This window comes from the organism of the source record quoted next, unplaced genomic scaffold (genome assembly GCF_019419815.1).
Source record: "Pyrus x bretschneideri cultivar Hongxiangsu unplaced genomic scaffold, Pyrus_bretschneideri_v1 Contig2, whole genome shotgun sequence".
Taxonomy (NCBI): domain Eukaryota; kingdom Viridiplantae; phylum Streptophyta; class Magnoliopsida; order Rosales; family Rosaceae; genus Pyrus; species Pyrus x bretschneideri.
The window spans coordinates 11,085,521-11,101,446 of NW_025999501.1; the positions used below are offsets into that span (position 1 = coordinate 11,085,521).

The 15,926-nt window shown below is 37.4% G+C and overlaps 1 protein-coding gene across 1 annotated transcript; it reads left to right on the forward strand.

The window, feature by feature from the left end:
- The first annotated feature begins 14,856 nt into the window (after window positions 1-14,856).
- Window positions 14,857-15,776, forward strand: LOC125476909 (EG45-like domain containing protein). The gene is made up of 2 exons (XM_048583542.1): window positions 14,857-15,104; window positions 15,307-15,776. Exons 1-2 carry the CDS (start codon window positions 14,858-14,860, stop codon window positions 15,591-15,593), a joined length of 534 nt encoding a protein of 177 aa, XP_048439499.1. The 5' UTR covers window position 14,857; the 3' UTR covers window positions 15,594-15,776.
- Window positions 15,777-15,926: the final 150 nt, after the last annotated feature.

The window sequence follows — 15,926 nt, forward strand, 5'->3', positions numbered from 1 at the left end:
CTCTACTATCACTGGACAACCTGGGTACATACAATCTACCATACACCTCTCTCCTCTAGGCATAGCAAACTCTAAATCAAACCCTAGAGGTGTGGGGTGAGGTTGTGTCACTTGAGCAAATGTATGAGAAATAACGGAATGTGTAGCTCCGCAATCAATTAAGACTCTAGCAAAATAGCCAAGAATGTTTAACGTACCCATTATTAGATCCGGGTTGTTCTGAGCATCCTGCAGGGAAATGTTGTGAATGCGCCCTTGACCCTGCTGTCGTCCACCGCGACCTCTGCTCGCTTGGACACCGCGGCCTTGAGCTCCACGCCCCTGACTGGGCTGACCCAACTGTCTTGAAGACCCTGCACTACTAGTGGCCATCTCCGCTTGCTGATATTGTCCTCTCGGGTACCACTGAGAACCACTTGCTGGAATCGGAGGATACGGCATGTAGTTACCAGGATACGGGGGATAACCACCTTGTGAATACGGGTTCTGGGGATACTGGTGTTGTCCCGGAGCATAGGGAACAGCATCACCCTGGTAGTGGTAGGCACCACCTCTACCTGCCTGACCATACCCACTCGGACCTTGAACTTGCAGCATTGGTGCAGGTGGCGGCATAAAGGTCTGCTGCGGCTTCTGTTGCTGACCCTGGGGACAATTCGCCGCTTTATGTCCCATTTGTCCACACGCGAAACAACCACTATTGCCCCGCCTGCACTCGCCGTAATGTCGGCTATTACACCTATGGCAAAACTGAGCTTGACCTCGGCCACTATTACCTTGTCTCTGACCTCGAGCTCCTCCAGCAAACCTACCTCCTCGTCTTAGTCCAGAGGTACTGAAACCACTACTAGATGAACTCGAACTAGCACCACCCCTTTTGAAGTTCTGAGTCGGACGAGGTCCAAACGACGTTTGACCTTTTCCCTTATCATCTATCTTCTGATTGCCATCCTTTCTTTCTTCATCACTGTCGCTCGACATGTTTTCAGAGTCCTCAATTCTCAACAGTCTCTCGTAGAATTCCTGGTAGGACTCACAGGGTGTAGTGGTCGCCATCGAACGCCACTTCTTCTTAGTACCTCCACGGAAAAGACGAAGCATTTCGGCTGGATTACTATTAATATCAGGATGATAACGGGACAGATCAGTGAACTTGCGATAGTATTCATTAGCCGTCATCTTCCGTTGTTTCAGATCAGTGAATTCCTGCTTCTTGCGGTCAACGTACTCTGGGGGCACAAACCTCCTCTTGAATAACCTAGTGAAAACATTCCAGTCGGTCATCTCGGCTGGAGTTAAACTATGAAGCTCATGCTCCCACCAAGATGCAGATTCTGTACCCAGAAACCATGAGGTCGTCTCAACCCATCTCTCAACCGGAAGGTTCCCCTGATTATGCAATACTCGGAAAGTCTTCTCAATATGTTCCAACCAACGTTCGGCTCCCTCGGGCCCCTCATGACCGTGGAACTTATCCAATTTCAGGTTATACATAGTCTCCAGAGGAGTCCTCTGGGGAGGGCGAATAGCTGACTGAATAGCATTAGCAATAGCTTCCCCCAGCTGAGCGAGATTAGGGAAACTAGACTCATCGGAGCGACGTGGTTCCCGACGAGGCGGCATGATTCTGACAGAAGGCACCAAAACTATTAGAATACTCACACAGACACAGGACTGCCAAACCTATGCTCTGATACCAAACTGACACACCCCGACCGAGATCAGGGCGTGCTGGCCGTCACTCGGAGGTGACGTAACCATGTGCACGTGCGGAAGCTAAGTAAAGTAATATAAAAGTACGAATAAATTAAAAACTAGCATACAAAGTACTAAGACAAGTACTAGCGTACGTGAGACACCCAGTTCAGAGCGAGACTACAACAGTCCAAAGAGAATACTACGACAACAATACACCCGAAGGTGACCCTACATTGGTGAGTATCTGTCAGAAATGCCGGGACGCCCTCTGGGAAGACCACCGCAACCGCTAGCAACTAGAACCTGGAGGGGCGTAAAACAAAAGCGTGAGTGGGCAAAAACAAAGCTCTTTGAAAACTCTTTAACAAAATACTTCTAACCCCTCGCCGTAAAACCTGTATACATCCCAGAAAGTGAAAGTATATACGTATGTATAGATATGCCAGATATGTTCCAATATATGCCATTCATGCTCGAGAATATATCACATCAGAATCTCATAATAAACGTAAATGTTCAAGCATAACACATATCAATAACACGTTACTAATAACCGGGAGTCACCTAAAGTGACCTGTACGGCTGCATATAGAGCTCAAATCTCATTCACAATAACTAAACAACTGAACCTGCCCACGAGTCGGAACCACCTAATGTGGTCTGTACGACAGGACTGGGTGTTGCGTATAAATACGCTCTAGTGCTACGATCACGTGAAGCTGGGCGAATAATCGCACGTCACCTACGAGTCGAACCCACCTCATGTGGTCTGTACGACAGGCTACGCACCTAGCTTGGATCCAAGCTGAGCATAAGGTGCAGGGGAGGTGAACATCACGTGAAGGCTGGCCCTGCTCAAGGCGAGCACTAACACCGGGGAATCAGGTTATGAGCTCGCTAAGCATCTCCAACTACTGCTGAATGTAAAATACGAATAACCTTTACCTGGCACTTACCTGGGCATCCACAGCACCCAATACGCATATATATATGTGTGCCACTACTAATACATGTGATGATGCATGAACGATAAACATATGATGCATGGCATAAAACAATTAACCTTTCCTAAACAATTTCTGGGAATATAAACGTATATAGGTATATACGGAAAACCAAAAGCCCACTCACTGATAATTGGAAGGGTCGTAGCCCCCCTGCCTCGAGTGAATACGCTCGACCTCGGAGTACGTATCACCTATAAGCGAAAAAGCTACGAAAACGTCAATTTCAAAGCACATAACCAACTCTTCGTAATAATTTCTCATACATTGCTCAAATTGGACAAATGAATATACCAAATTGATCTACACAACCTCACGATCACACACATATTTTTATAATAATTTTTGGACCACGCACGCGCCCCCACGCGCCTGGAATGGCACGGGTCTACGCGCCCCCACGCGCGGCCACGTGCACGGCACACCGACGGAATATTCCGTTGACTGACGCCGTTAGTCCTGTAGGAATATTCCGTTAAGTCCAACGGAATATTCCCCTGTCTTCTCCGGCGAGCCGCCGCCGCCGGCGCCGCCGCCGTCGCCGGCGCCGTCGCCGGAAAACTGGAAAATTTTCAAACTTCATTTTCTCACTCGTTTTTCAACCATTTTTCACGTTCTTTATACCAAAATGAAGCTTAGGACTAGTAGAATCACGTTAGACTACTTTTAAGGCCTAAAAATTAAGGAATTATACCTGTCCACACAATTTAGAATCGGCCAACTTTGAACCTTGCTTTCCCGACGTCCAAATTCACCCAACGAAGCATTCCCAAGCTCCTTAGGACCTCACCAACACATCTACAAGCTTAGAATGTCCAAAAACATGCTAGATTAATTTTGCATGAATAGTGCTCAAAACGGAGTTCGTCGAAACGACGTGAAAACGTAAGATTCCTCACCTGAAAATAGCACCACTGGACTCCTCTCCACTTCACGAGTTCGATGGTGTAATTTGTTTCTTGATTTGTGAAGGTTTGATTGTATGTGTGTGTGTGTCCGTGTGTGTTTGAAGAGAGAAGAAGAAAGAGGAAGAAGATGAGCTCGGGGAGAGAGAGAGACAAAGAGACAGAAAAGAGTGATTTAGGGAAAGGTAGAGGAAAAGAGAAAATGACAGGTGGGTGTGTGTGTCTCACACATTCCCACACTACCCGAAGCCACACTAAATGAAATTTTAACGCACTAGGGGTAAAATGGTAATTTTGCACGAACGTTTTATAAATTTGGGACGGGATGTCACATATAAATGATGATTTAGCCCTGCATTATACGCCACAGTGTTATAAAAATTATTTCTTGAAACTTATTATGGATTTTACTTTCAAGACGATTTATTATAACTTGGTTACCTCGCTAGTGCCCTCTATCTTTAACCGACCAAATACTAAAGAACCAGATAGAGTCGTATCTACTTGTCCAAGTTTAGGCGTCCCTAAAACCATACAACGATGCCCACCGCACGTCTCACACTACAACACATCTAGATGTTTTGCAAACCCATTGTAGTCACATGTTCTCTGAATTTTTCTAGAGACAATCCCTTGGTCATCGGATCGGCCACCATCTCTTCGGAGGGTATGTAGTCGACCTTTACCTCTCCTTTCTCCACTATATCTTGTATATAGTGATCTTTAATATTAATGTGTTTTCCTTTGGAACTATTTGCTCCACTCTTTATCAGAAAGATGGTGGACTTATTATCACAAAACACATTGACGTGCTCCTTAGGTATACTTATATTTAAACTATCGATAAATCGTTTAGCCCATACTGCAGTACTTACCGCTGTGTTACAAGATATATATTACGCTTTCATGGTATACTTTGGAACACAGCCTTGTTTTTACTTAACCAAGAAACAGCAGTTCCACCAAACAAGACAATGTTACCACTTGTTGACTTTCTATCATCCAAGTCGTCTACGAAATCTGCGTTGCAATAATAAACTAAATCCAGATCATTTACTCCGAAACAAAGTTTCATATCTTGGGTGCCTTTTAGATATCTAATAATTCTCTTTACTGTCATCCAATGTTGCTTTCCGAGGTTGGATTGATATCTACTTACCAATCCAACTGCATGACATATGTTAGGTCTTGTGCTGGTCATAGCATACATCACACTTCCAACTGCTTGGGCATATGGAACATTTTGCATATCAATGATGTCTTACTTCTGTACCGGACACATATTTTTGGAAAACATCATTCCTTTACAAATAGGTGTACTAACTGGCTTGCAATCTTGCATATTAAATCTTTTAGATATTTTATCCAGGTAATTTTGTTGATCCCAATAGAATGTTTTGGCATCTCTATCCCTAGTAATTTTAATTCCTAGAACATAAGATGTTTCTCCCATATCTTTTATTTCAAATTTAGATCCCAAATATGACTTAGTCTTTTCAATCATATCTACAGAGTTACCTGCAAATAAGATGTCATCTACATATAGTGACCACATACAAAAATTATCTTGGCACTTCCAAGAGTAAACACAATGATCCAATGGATTTATTTGTAGCCTATTTCCATAATGTCTTGGTGAAACTTTAAATACCATTGTCTTGATGATTGTTTAAGGTCGTACAACGACTTTCTTAATTTATAGACTTTGTTTTCATGTCCTTTGACATGATATTCTTCGGGTTGAATCATATAGATGTCTTCCTTCAAATCTTCATTCAAGAATGCTGTTTTGACATCTAGCTGATGAAGTTCTGAATCCATTATAGCAACAATTGCCATAAGAATACGAATGGATGTAAACTTCACAACTGGAGAGTAAGTGACCACAAAATCTATACCAGGTTTCTGAGTATAAGTGGAGCCTTAAACTTATCCAAGGTACCATCTGATTTGTACTTCTTACGAAGTACCCACTTACAATCGATAAGCTTTCTTTCATTAGGTAGATCAACCAATTCCCAAACTTCATTTTTCTTTATGGAATCTAGTTCTTCATTCATTGATTGTTGTCATTGTTCAGACTCAAAACTATTCATTGCTTCTTTATAATTCCTTGGGTTTGGATCTCCCACTAAATGATCTACCTTTTCAAGATTGAAAACAAAGTGATCTTTCAATCTTTTAGATGGTTCCCTTTTTCTTTTACTCCCACTGATTTGATCATTTTTCCCACTATTTATATCTTCCATGATAATATCATGATCATCATCCATGTGTGTGTCATGATCGACATTGTTATGATCATCCATGTTTACGTCTCCCACTTGATCATTGTCAATTTCATGATCATGAGACAAGCCTAAATCAAGATGCAAATCTTGATCATTTGTAGGAGAATTTTCTTCTACCAAAGATTCCAATTCTTGTATTGGATTAATCAAATTAGTAGTTTCAATAAAAGTAACATCTCTACTTTCGATCAATCTTTTCTCAGGATGATAAAACCTATATCCGTTACTATTATCAGGATATCTTATGAATTTACATTTCAAAGTTTTTGCTTGTAATTTATTTCTTAATGGCTTTGGAATGAGGACATGCACTTTACAACCCCAAACTTTTAAGTTTGATTTTCGCCTATGCCATAATTCATATGGAGTTAGTGGCTTTACCTTTGTATGAACTTTATTCAATATATATGCTGCAGTAGCCAAAGCTTCACCCCAAAAATGTAGAGGTAAGTCAACATAAGACATCATAAATCACATCATATCCATTAGAGTTCGATTTCTTCTTTCTGAGATACCATTTTGTTGCGGTGTATAAGGCATAGTATAATTATGCCTTATACCATTCTCCTTGCAGAAATCATCAAAGGCTTCAAATTCTCCACCTCTATTACTATTAAGGGTTTTTATAGATCTTCCTAATTGGTTCTCTACTTTTACCTTAAACTCTTTAAATTTGTCTAAGACTTCATTTTTATGTTGCAAGAAGTAGACCACGTCCATAACGGGAATAATCATCGATGAAAGTCACAAAATATTTCATTCCTCTATGGGTTTTAGTTCTCATTGGTCCACATAATGCATTATCTCAAGTAAATTTGTAGAAGTCCAATGCTGAGAAAATGATTTTCTAGTCATTTTTCCTTTAATACATGATTCACATGTATCAAAATCATTTACTTGAGGCAACATTCCATTTTTACTCATGCGTATCATTTTATTTTTATTTATGTGACCTAAACGTAAATGCCATAAATATGACAAATTTTGAACAATAGAGACAAAAGCATACTCGGAAGAAATACTTTTATTAATACAAACTGAGTACATATCATCGACTCGTATCCCTTTTATATATACATAACCTTTTTTCCCAATAGTGACAGCACCATTCATGAACCTTGGGTCAAAACCTTTCTTTTCTAGGATAGAGACAGGGACAAGATTCCTTCTTATATTTGGTGCAAACAGAACATTTTTAAGCACAATGATAGATTTACTATTATTGATCTTGCAATCTCCTTCACCCAAAACATCAACATAAGTATTGTTGCCCATGTAGAGACGATGTTCTCTTAGTGCTTTCTCCTTGAAATTGATGAAGCAACTTTTGTCCTTGCATACATGACGAGTTGCTCTTGAGTCTATCCACCATCATCCTTGATCTTCAGCAATGAGTGCTTTAGAGACAGTCAAAATCAGTTCTTTAGTATTTTTGTTGTTCTTGCGTCGTTTTGGGCACTTGTATCTATAATGACCAGTCTCTCCACAATTGTAACATGCACTCTCCTTTCCCTTAAACTTGTTTTGCTTGTGGTGTCCAAACTTTTTGAAGTTCGGGCGCTTGTTACTACTATGTGGCTTGTGCATGTGTTGCTTGTTTTTTTGAGAATCTTCCGCTATAAGGAGGTTGGTTTTGCCTTGTCCAGTTTCATTTTTCCTATAGTTTTTACGAACTTCTTCAATAGCCAACATTGCAGGCAATGTGTCCATTGTTAATTCCACTTGACTATAAGTCATAGAAGTAACTACATTTTCCCAAGAATTTGGGAGGCTACCAAGAAGAACACTAACTTGCATTTTATCAGAAACTAGATGGCCAGCATTGGCTAAGTCTTTTGCCATTACTTCCATTTTAGTAATATGATCGACCATAGAATCAGTTTCCTCCATTTTTAGAAAGAATTTTGTTCTCTGTCGAATGAAACGGTGTAGGGGAATATAGTTCGAATTGTTGGGTTAATTCAGGCCTGGGTTCAAACGGGTTGTAGGATGGAATTTCAGACAATTGGAAATTGAATAAATCTGACAGAAAAGGATTTGATAAATATATAGAGATGAAATAATACGAAGGAGTTGTGTTCTTCAAAAGAAGTTGTGAAGGAGTTGAAATACAACTGTTCATATGCCTTTATAATTAATTAATTAAATAAATAATTATTTTATTTCTTTTATTAATTAATTAATTTATTTTACTACAATCATATTTATATCAGTACATTAATATTATGGTGTACCTTCCCATATGACTACATATATTGGGAAATCTATGTTATTATAATCATATTCCAACAGTTTCTTGTACTCAATAAAAAGAATCTGATATAAAATTGGCAAAATTAAGAACCATCTAATAAGATTTCTCTTATATTTTGTTTAGATGAGATCATGAGAGAAATAAACTTAAAATTTGAATAAAAGTCAGAATTTGTAAATTGATATGCATCAATTGTCTTGTTTGGATGTGACATTCCGTCCTGAGATTTATCGTATTTTATTCTCTGTAGTGATGAAATTATCAAAATACTCCTAAGATACCACGTAGGCTTTCCACGTAAACCTCAATTTTCCCTTCACTTTTCCATTCTTATTTTACTATTTCTGAGCAATACTTATTCTTTCGAACAAGTGGCTGCAGATGAAAGTCAATTTGAAGTTATAACGAACAAATTATGTTCGAAATTGTGTAAGAATACATGAGACAAATTCAAAACTTAGACCATCTCCAACCTAAGGGTTCAGAGGATCGAATGATTAAAACAAGTCATAAAGGCCTATATTGTTTATTAAAATATTAATATCTTAAAATGTCAAATGATTAAAAGTGACCCTCTTTTAGTTAGAGATGGTCTTTTTTTTCGTTTTTGGAAGCAGTTAGAGATGGTTTTAGAATCTCTCTTTCTGCAGCACGCACCACTGCATGCTTTTTACCTGGAACACAAAACCAGCCTTTGTGCAGTGAAAATGCTTGCATAAGCTGTCTGATTTCACCAAGAGAAGCAAGTGGCCTTTAATTAATAATTTATTGAGTCCAAATGGAAGTCTGATCGTGGGTTGCGTACATGGATGTGTTGCGTGAGAATTTCTTGGCTTTATTGAAGGCAAGTGGAAGATTTAATATTGTTTTGTTTGGATTTTGAACACTTCATTTTGGATTAGGATTCTTTTCATCTCTTCTTTTCATCGACTTTTATTCCTTTATTTTATATTCTCTTATTTTATTTTTCTTTTATTATAAAAAATTAATATAATTTAATTATAACCGTTCAAATAAAAACAAAAAAAAAAATCTTACTTCCTCCATTTTTCCAACTCCATCAGAAACCATCATTACTTTTTCACTATCAAGTCTCTCTCACTTCTTCTCTCATGTCCCATTCCCCAATTTCATTTTATTCTCTCCCATGTCAGACAGTCCTCTCTCCAGCAGACCTGGCTTGTCTGTCTTCCTACTTCCAATACTTTCTCATTCTTCTTTATTCCCTCTGGTTTATGCGGGTTAACTAACGTTAATATTTTATATTATTTTTATAAAAAAATTAATATAAAAAATTAACATAATTTAACCGTAATCGCACACAATAAGAAATGATGAGAGTGTATAGAAAGTGAAAGAGTAGAGAAACCGGTCCCTTTCTAGCTCCTTCACGCCTCATCTTTTCCTGTTATTTCCTGTTATTTTATTATTATTTTTCCATCATTTCAGCCGATTCTCTCACTCTCTCTCTCTCATTTCCCCCACCTTTCGTATCTTTCTATTAACCGGTCATCCTTACTCTCTAGAAATTTATATGCCGACGGGGCTACAGTGGCCCACTGGCTTGAAGCAATTGTATATCGGTGGGTTTTGGGAGAAGCTCGATTCCTTCCCTGATTTTCAAGTTGGATCATTAATGTATCTTACAAGTTTAGTGTTGAGGAGTTGGTCTAAGCTAAAGTCTCTGCCTCAACAAATTCAACACCTCACTTCTCTAACATCTTTGGAGATATATTCTATTAAGGGGGTGGAGACTTTGCCAGAATGGTTGGGTAGCCCTTACATCCATTGCACAACTGACGATTTTGTTTTGCGAGAATCTGATGAATTTACCAAGTCTCCAAGCTATGCAACGCCTCACTAAATTACAAATGTGTATTAGAAAAACCAAATTTCATGGTGTGCAAGGCCACGGTTCTCCGAGATTACTTGTATTCCAGTTATTTGTACAAACGACTCCAAATGGCTCGAATTTCCGCTTTGGAATTAATCAGGCCCGGATCACTTGATAATTTTTGGTAACTTTTTTAAAAAATAAAATTTATGTAGATTATCCTAATTTATTTTTATGAACATTTTAATCTAAAAATATTTAAATTTCGATAAGTAATTAAAAATCATACAAATACATAGATATTTTATAAAGTTTTAAGCTAAATTTGATTTAAATAATTTTCTTAAATAATTTTCTTAAATAATTTTAGAGTTAGATTTAATTTTGTGCCGTCAAATGTTTTTCTTTACCATTAGATTTGATTTCATTTGATATAGCCGTTAGATTATAAAGAAAAAACAAAAACAAAAAATGTTTGAAATATGACAGCTTGGTGGATCTAGAATAATCTTCACTAATTAATAAAACACTCATTGTCAACCAAAATCCTATGAAATTACTAGTTTAACCCTCTAATTAAAACAGAATATGAATAAAAAATATGGGGCAAAAATGTAATTTCAGACAACCAAATTTTTTTGTTTTTTTTTTTTTTTTCAAAGTCTCACCTATATGTAATCCTAACATATCTTTAATTAAAAAAAAATGTAAAAAAAAAAAAAAAAAACTTCTCACTCCCACATTCTCTATCACTGTCTTCCTCTCCTTCTATTTCAATAAAAAAAAAAAAAAAAAAAATCTCACACACTTTGTGTGCCTATATGCTAGTTTAAATTAAGCTTACATCGTAAAATAATCTAGCCAGAAGATACAGTTTCTCTCTAAAGCTTATTTCAGCCCAATAATAAGAAAATCAAGCAAATTCTCTTAGACAACTAGAGACATGCAAATTGATTTCAACGGTGACAAAGAGAAAAAAACGAAAACGATGACTTAGACCTGGTTTGGTACTGAGGTGATTCTGAAAAAAGCTGCTATCAAAAAAAGCTGGGAGCTGTTTTTGTGTTTGGTAAACACTCAGCTTCAACTTTTTTTCACAGTTTTGGATGAAAAAAAGCCAAAAACAAGAAGCTGCAAAACCCAGCTTTGAAAAATCGGCTTTTTTTCACATCTGTTTTACATAAAAGTTTACCAAACACTCTAATACTGTTTTTTTTTTTCAAAAGCACTTTTACACAAAAGTTTACCAAACACTTTACTGCTTTATTTCACAGCTGCTTATTCTCACAGCACAGCAGAAGCAACTTTTTTTCAAAGCACAACAATACCAAACTAGCCCTTACTCTCTCTTCCTTCCACACAATGTGACCACTCTACATACTTTTGTTATTTAATTTTTTTCTTAGTTTCTCTCCAATCAAATTTGGACAGCTAGCATCAAATTGCTTGCTTTTTGTAAAAAGCCATAGGCTGTCAATCCTAAAATATTGATTTTTCTCATAAAAAATGATGGGATGTCAGGCTGAAAATGTCATTACTATTAAGTATTGGTGCAACCGTGCAAGTCCATCTTTATGCGTCCTAGTGTGCCTTTTTCACATCCTTTGACACCTTTATTTCTCTTTAAATTCAACATAAATTAATATGATTTCTAAAAAAATATTTTGTAAATTATTATGAACCACCCATATTGGCATTAGAATTTTCTCTTTATTATGAACCACCCAAATTGGCATCAGAATTTTCTCTATGAACGGCCCACATTGGCATCAGAATTTTCTCTATGAACCACCCACGTTGATATCAAAAACTTCTCTTTATTACGAACCATCCAACCCACGTAGGGATTTTTACTTTTATTTTTTAAAAACTAGATATAATCATTCAAAATGTCTTAAATTATATGGCATATATGCTTAATGTGTTTTTAAAATTTGGACTTGTTGGATACTCTTTTTGTATTTTATCATTATTTTATTATTTTATCCATGAATTTCATACAAGTATAATTTTTTGTAAGTGTCAATATACACTTATTTACAATATATACAAAAAATTTACTAAAATCCGCATAAGCGCCTAAACGTTAGACCCCAGCCTGCTGCCCGACTAGCGCCTAACGTTTTTTTTAGAACTAAGCATCTTATAAAACAAAAAAAAATTCAAGGATGGAAATCAAACGGGGCAACCTGAGGTCCTTATTAAAGCAGTACCTTATGCTACCATTTGTGGTTCTCTCTTTAAAATTGCGGCGGCAAATCTTTAGCAATAAGTGTCAATCTCATTGTGCAATAGTGATAAAACTAGCAATAGTGCCCGCACGTTGCTGCGGGTCTTAAAACTACTGGATATAAAAGAAGAAAACAGGCGGTACAAACTTGTAACAGATAGTTTGTAATTAACAGGTTTTTAGTATGTTCATGCTATTTAAACACATAAAATATAATAAGAAAAAGAAGCAGAGTGTTGATAGAAAGTGATACACTAAAACTTCAACACAGTCGACTATTACAAATATATAAATTAACAAAATGCAAATCAAAACTAACCAATTCAATTAGATAATACTGCAGATTTCATAGGTATTTGTTAAGGTGTAACGAAAAACATCTTTGCTTACCAGCATAGAATATATATTAAGGTATACTTTACAACATTTGGTTATCGGCAGTAGAAACACAAAACACTCTTCAGTAAAAAGCATTTGAGCATCTAGAAAAGTCATTCTAATCCATGTAATTTTAGACTTAAAACTTTTTAATGCATATTTCGAATATGTATAAATTGTTATATTTTATATGATCAAATTTTAATCTAATTTAATCAGAAAATTCTAATCTAATTTGATATAATATACATGTCCCCAAGGATTGATCATATTATCAATTATCAAATCACATTCTCTATTTCTCTCTCTAACATTTTTCTACTCAGTTTCCAACTCATTTCAAACTTATTCAAAGGGCCAATTCAGTCTACTTCTCTATATGCTGCTGGGTTTTCCTGTGCGAGCTTAAAGCAGCTAGCTTACCACCAAAGTTCAAATCTTTACCAAAATCCCAACACAATTCTCTCTCTCTCTCTCTCTCAACATTTTCCACTCAGTTTCCAACTCATTCAAATGCAAAGGAAAGCTGAATCTGCATGCAGTAGCTAAAGCTCAAATCTTTACCAAGTAATTTTCTCTTTCTTCATCTAATTATATTTCAAAATATGAAGCTTTACCCTTTCAATTTCTTCTTCTTCTTATCATTTCTTCCAAAAAAATACAAATCCATTTTAATCCAACAATTATCAATGCATATGCAAACTGGTTCCTTGAAAACCATTAAAGTAGAGTTGGAAAAAATGGGTCAGTCATGACGAAATTTAAGAAGTCACTAAAACGAAAGCTCATACAGATAACAAAGTTCAAATGTTGTGCAAATAATCGTAAATGTGGAAAAGTGTGAAATTGCAAAACCTCCTTGTATTCCATGTATCCAATGACTGCAAAAATAATAATAAAACAAAGATCGATCTCATGCACTAAAAAAACAACAAACAAATATCAGAGCAGCATTAACATAATAACAACGACATACCAGGGGCACCAGCGGAAGTGGCAGATACTAAAAAAACAACAAACAAATAGGAAAAAAGAAGTAAGCAGTCAATCTTAATTTCCAAAAAAATCTATAAAATAAATAAATATATAAATAAATAAAAAGAGAGGAGAGAAGAAAGACAAACATCCACAGTCGGCCACAAAAGGAGAGGAGACGTTGGAAGCAGCGGGGAGGGAGGCGGCTCTTGTGATGTTCAAAACGACATAAAACGATCACTGCTCTTGAAGACCACAACTAACCCAAAACAAAATTATTACAGTTTCATCCAAACTAACAAAATTACAGAATAAAAACTGAAAGACAGTAGTTATGAATCACACCTCAGCTGTATAAAATTTATTTCCCAACAATCTAAAGCCGGCGCTCAAACAGAGAAGAAAACATGTAACAGATTCGGCCAACATTTGCAAATCCCAGACAAAGACGAACGCAAAAACTGCAAAATATTTGCCCCCCGATCGCAACTCTAGAAATAGAGACCAATTTTATGAGGATGGACAAAACACCCACAACTCCAGGTTTAAAAAGATGCAAAACCCTCCTCAAATCAGAGACCTGAAATAAGATCCCTTAAAACACGAAAAGCAGGAACTTTCCCCCAATATTTTTCGATGCAGAGACCACAATATTTAAGAAGAATAAACAATCGCAGAAGAACACAGCTAGAATAAGGTAGGAATCAGAAAAGGAGCAGAAGAAACAAAGGGCTAAACGCAGAAGAGGACCCTCGAACTCGAAGCCGGGATATCAACGATGACGGACGCGTGGAAAGAATGGGGAAAACCGTCTTTCCACTGTACAAAGAGGACGATAAAGCGGGTGAGCGAGGAGAAATCAAGGGGCAAAAATGTCTGCCCACTGGTCATCCACAATACCACCTTATTGAGTTTTAGCATATAGAGATTTTGCCTTGTCTTGAAGAGCAATGCACATTGCACATAAATATTTTCACATAATGCATCGGGCCAATAATATTATGTTAAGTGAGAAGAAGCTTTTGTATTTTTTTTATTTTTAATTTTGCTATTATTACAGAGAGAAAGTTCGAACCCGGGATGCATGGGTAGAAACCTAACACCCTATCCACTAAAATACCACATGGAGGGGCTTTTGTATCAAACATATTTACAAAATGTCACAATAACGACATATCCCCTATCTGTAATTATTATTTTGGATGGTCATAATAACGTCATCTCTCACAGTCAGACCCGGAACAATTTATACCACCCGTGTATTCATATGGCAGCTAGAGATTATATAATGAAGGAATTAATGAACAAGAAACGAACGTGGCGAAGAGATAGTCACAATATGCTCATATTTGTCACAATATCATTCATAGCTTCCAAAACCCTCAAAATCAAAGGACCCATTAAAACGATGGCCGCTCCTTCGACCACATCTTCCAAAACCCTCATGTTAATGGTTTTAAGCTTTTTTTGCACAGAATTAAGGCTAGTTTCTGGCGATCTCGGCACAGCAACTGCATACGGTCCTCCTTATATGCGTGAGTAAACAACTTATTCATCTCAACGCAATGATTACTGTATTGTTGTGTGATTGCCTTGATCAAAATTAGGGGGTTTAAATGGTTTTAAGTGAGTAATTCATGTCTAGTTAGTTGCAGGTTGAATAGGGTATTGAGAATTAGTTGGACCATATCAATGACAATTAGCTTTTCTTATGCCATTATTGTAATTGTTGTGCAGCAACAAAATGCTTTGGGAGTAGGCCAGACCAGTTCCCTCCGATGTACCTTTTTGTGGCGGTGAGTGAAGGGTTGTGGGACGGTGGTTCTGCGTGTGGAAGGCTCTATAAAATTAGGTGCCTGAGTGGACCCAATATGCCCTGCAAAGGTGGTGCTACTGTGGAGGTGAAGGTGGTGGACCATTGCCGTCAATCTCCTTGCCCTTCTACCATAGCCATGTCAACCGATGCTTTTGCAGCCATCTCACACTCGCCTTCTACCCAAATCAACATCGAATTCATCCAGTAAATATCTACCTAAATTTTCCACTCCCATATACTTCTACTGTTGCTTTCCTTATATCTATATACGTATAAATATATGTGTACACACACACACACACACTAAATTTGTCACATCCCGACCCGGGACGGATCACTTCCCGGGCCCGCTCCACCACCGTAGCACGATATTGTCCGCTTTGGGCTTACCATTCCCTACTCACGAGCAACTTCCCAGTGGGTCACCCATCATGGGATTGCTCTAACCCCCTTCTCGCTTAACTTCGGAGTTCCTACGAAACCCGAAGCCAGTGAGCTCCCAAAAGGCCTCATGCTAGGTAGGGATGAGAATATACATTTA

Excerpts from the sequence above, each read along its gene's own strand:
- LOC125476909 (XM_048583542.1), top strand. The coding sequence starts at position 14,858 with ATGAAGGAATTAATGAACAAGAAACGAACGTGGCGAAGAGATAGTCAC. Across the intron at positions 15,105-15,306 it reads ATACGGTCCTCCTTATATGC|CAACAAAATGCTTTGGGAGT; the intron begins GTGAGTAAACAA and ends ATTGTTGTGCAG.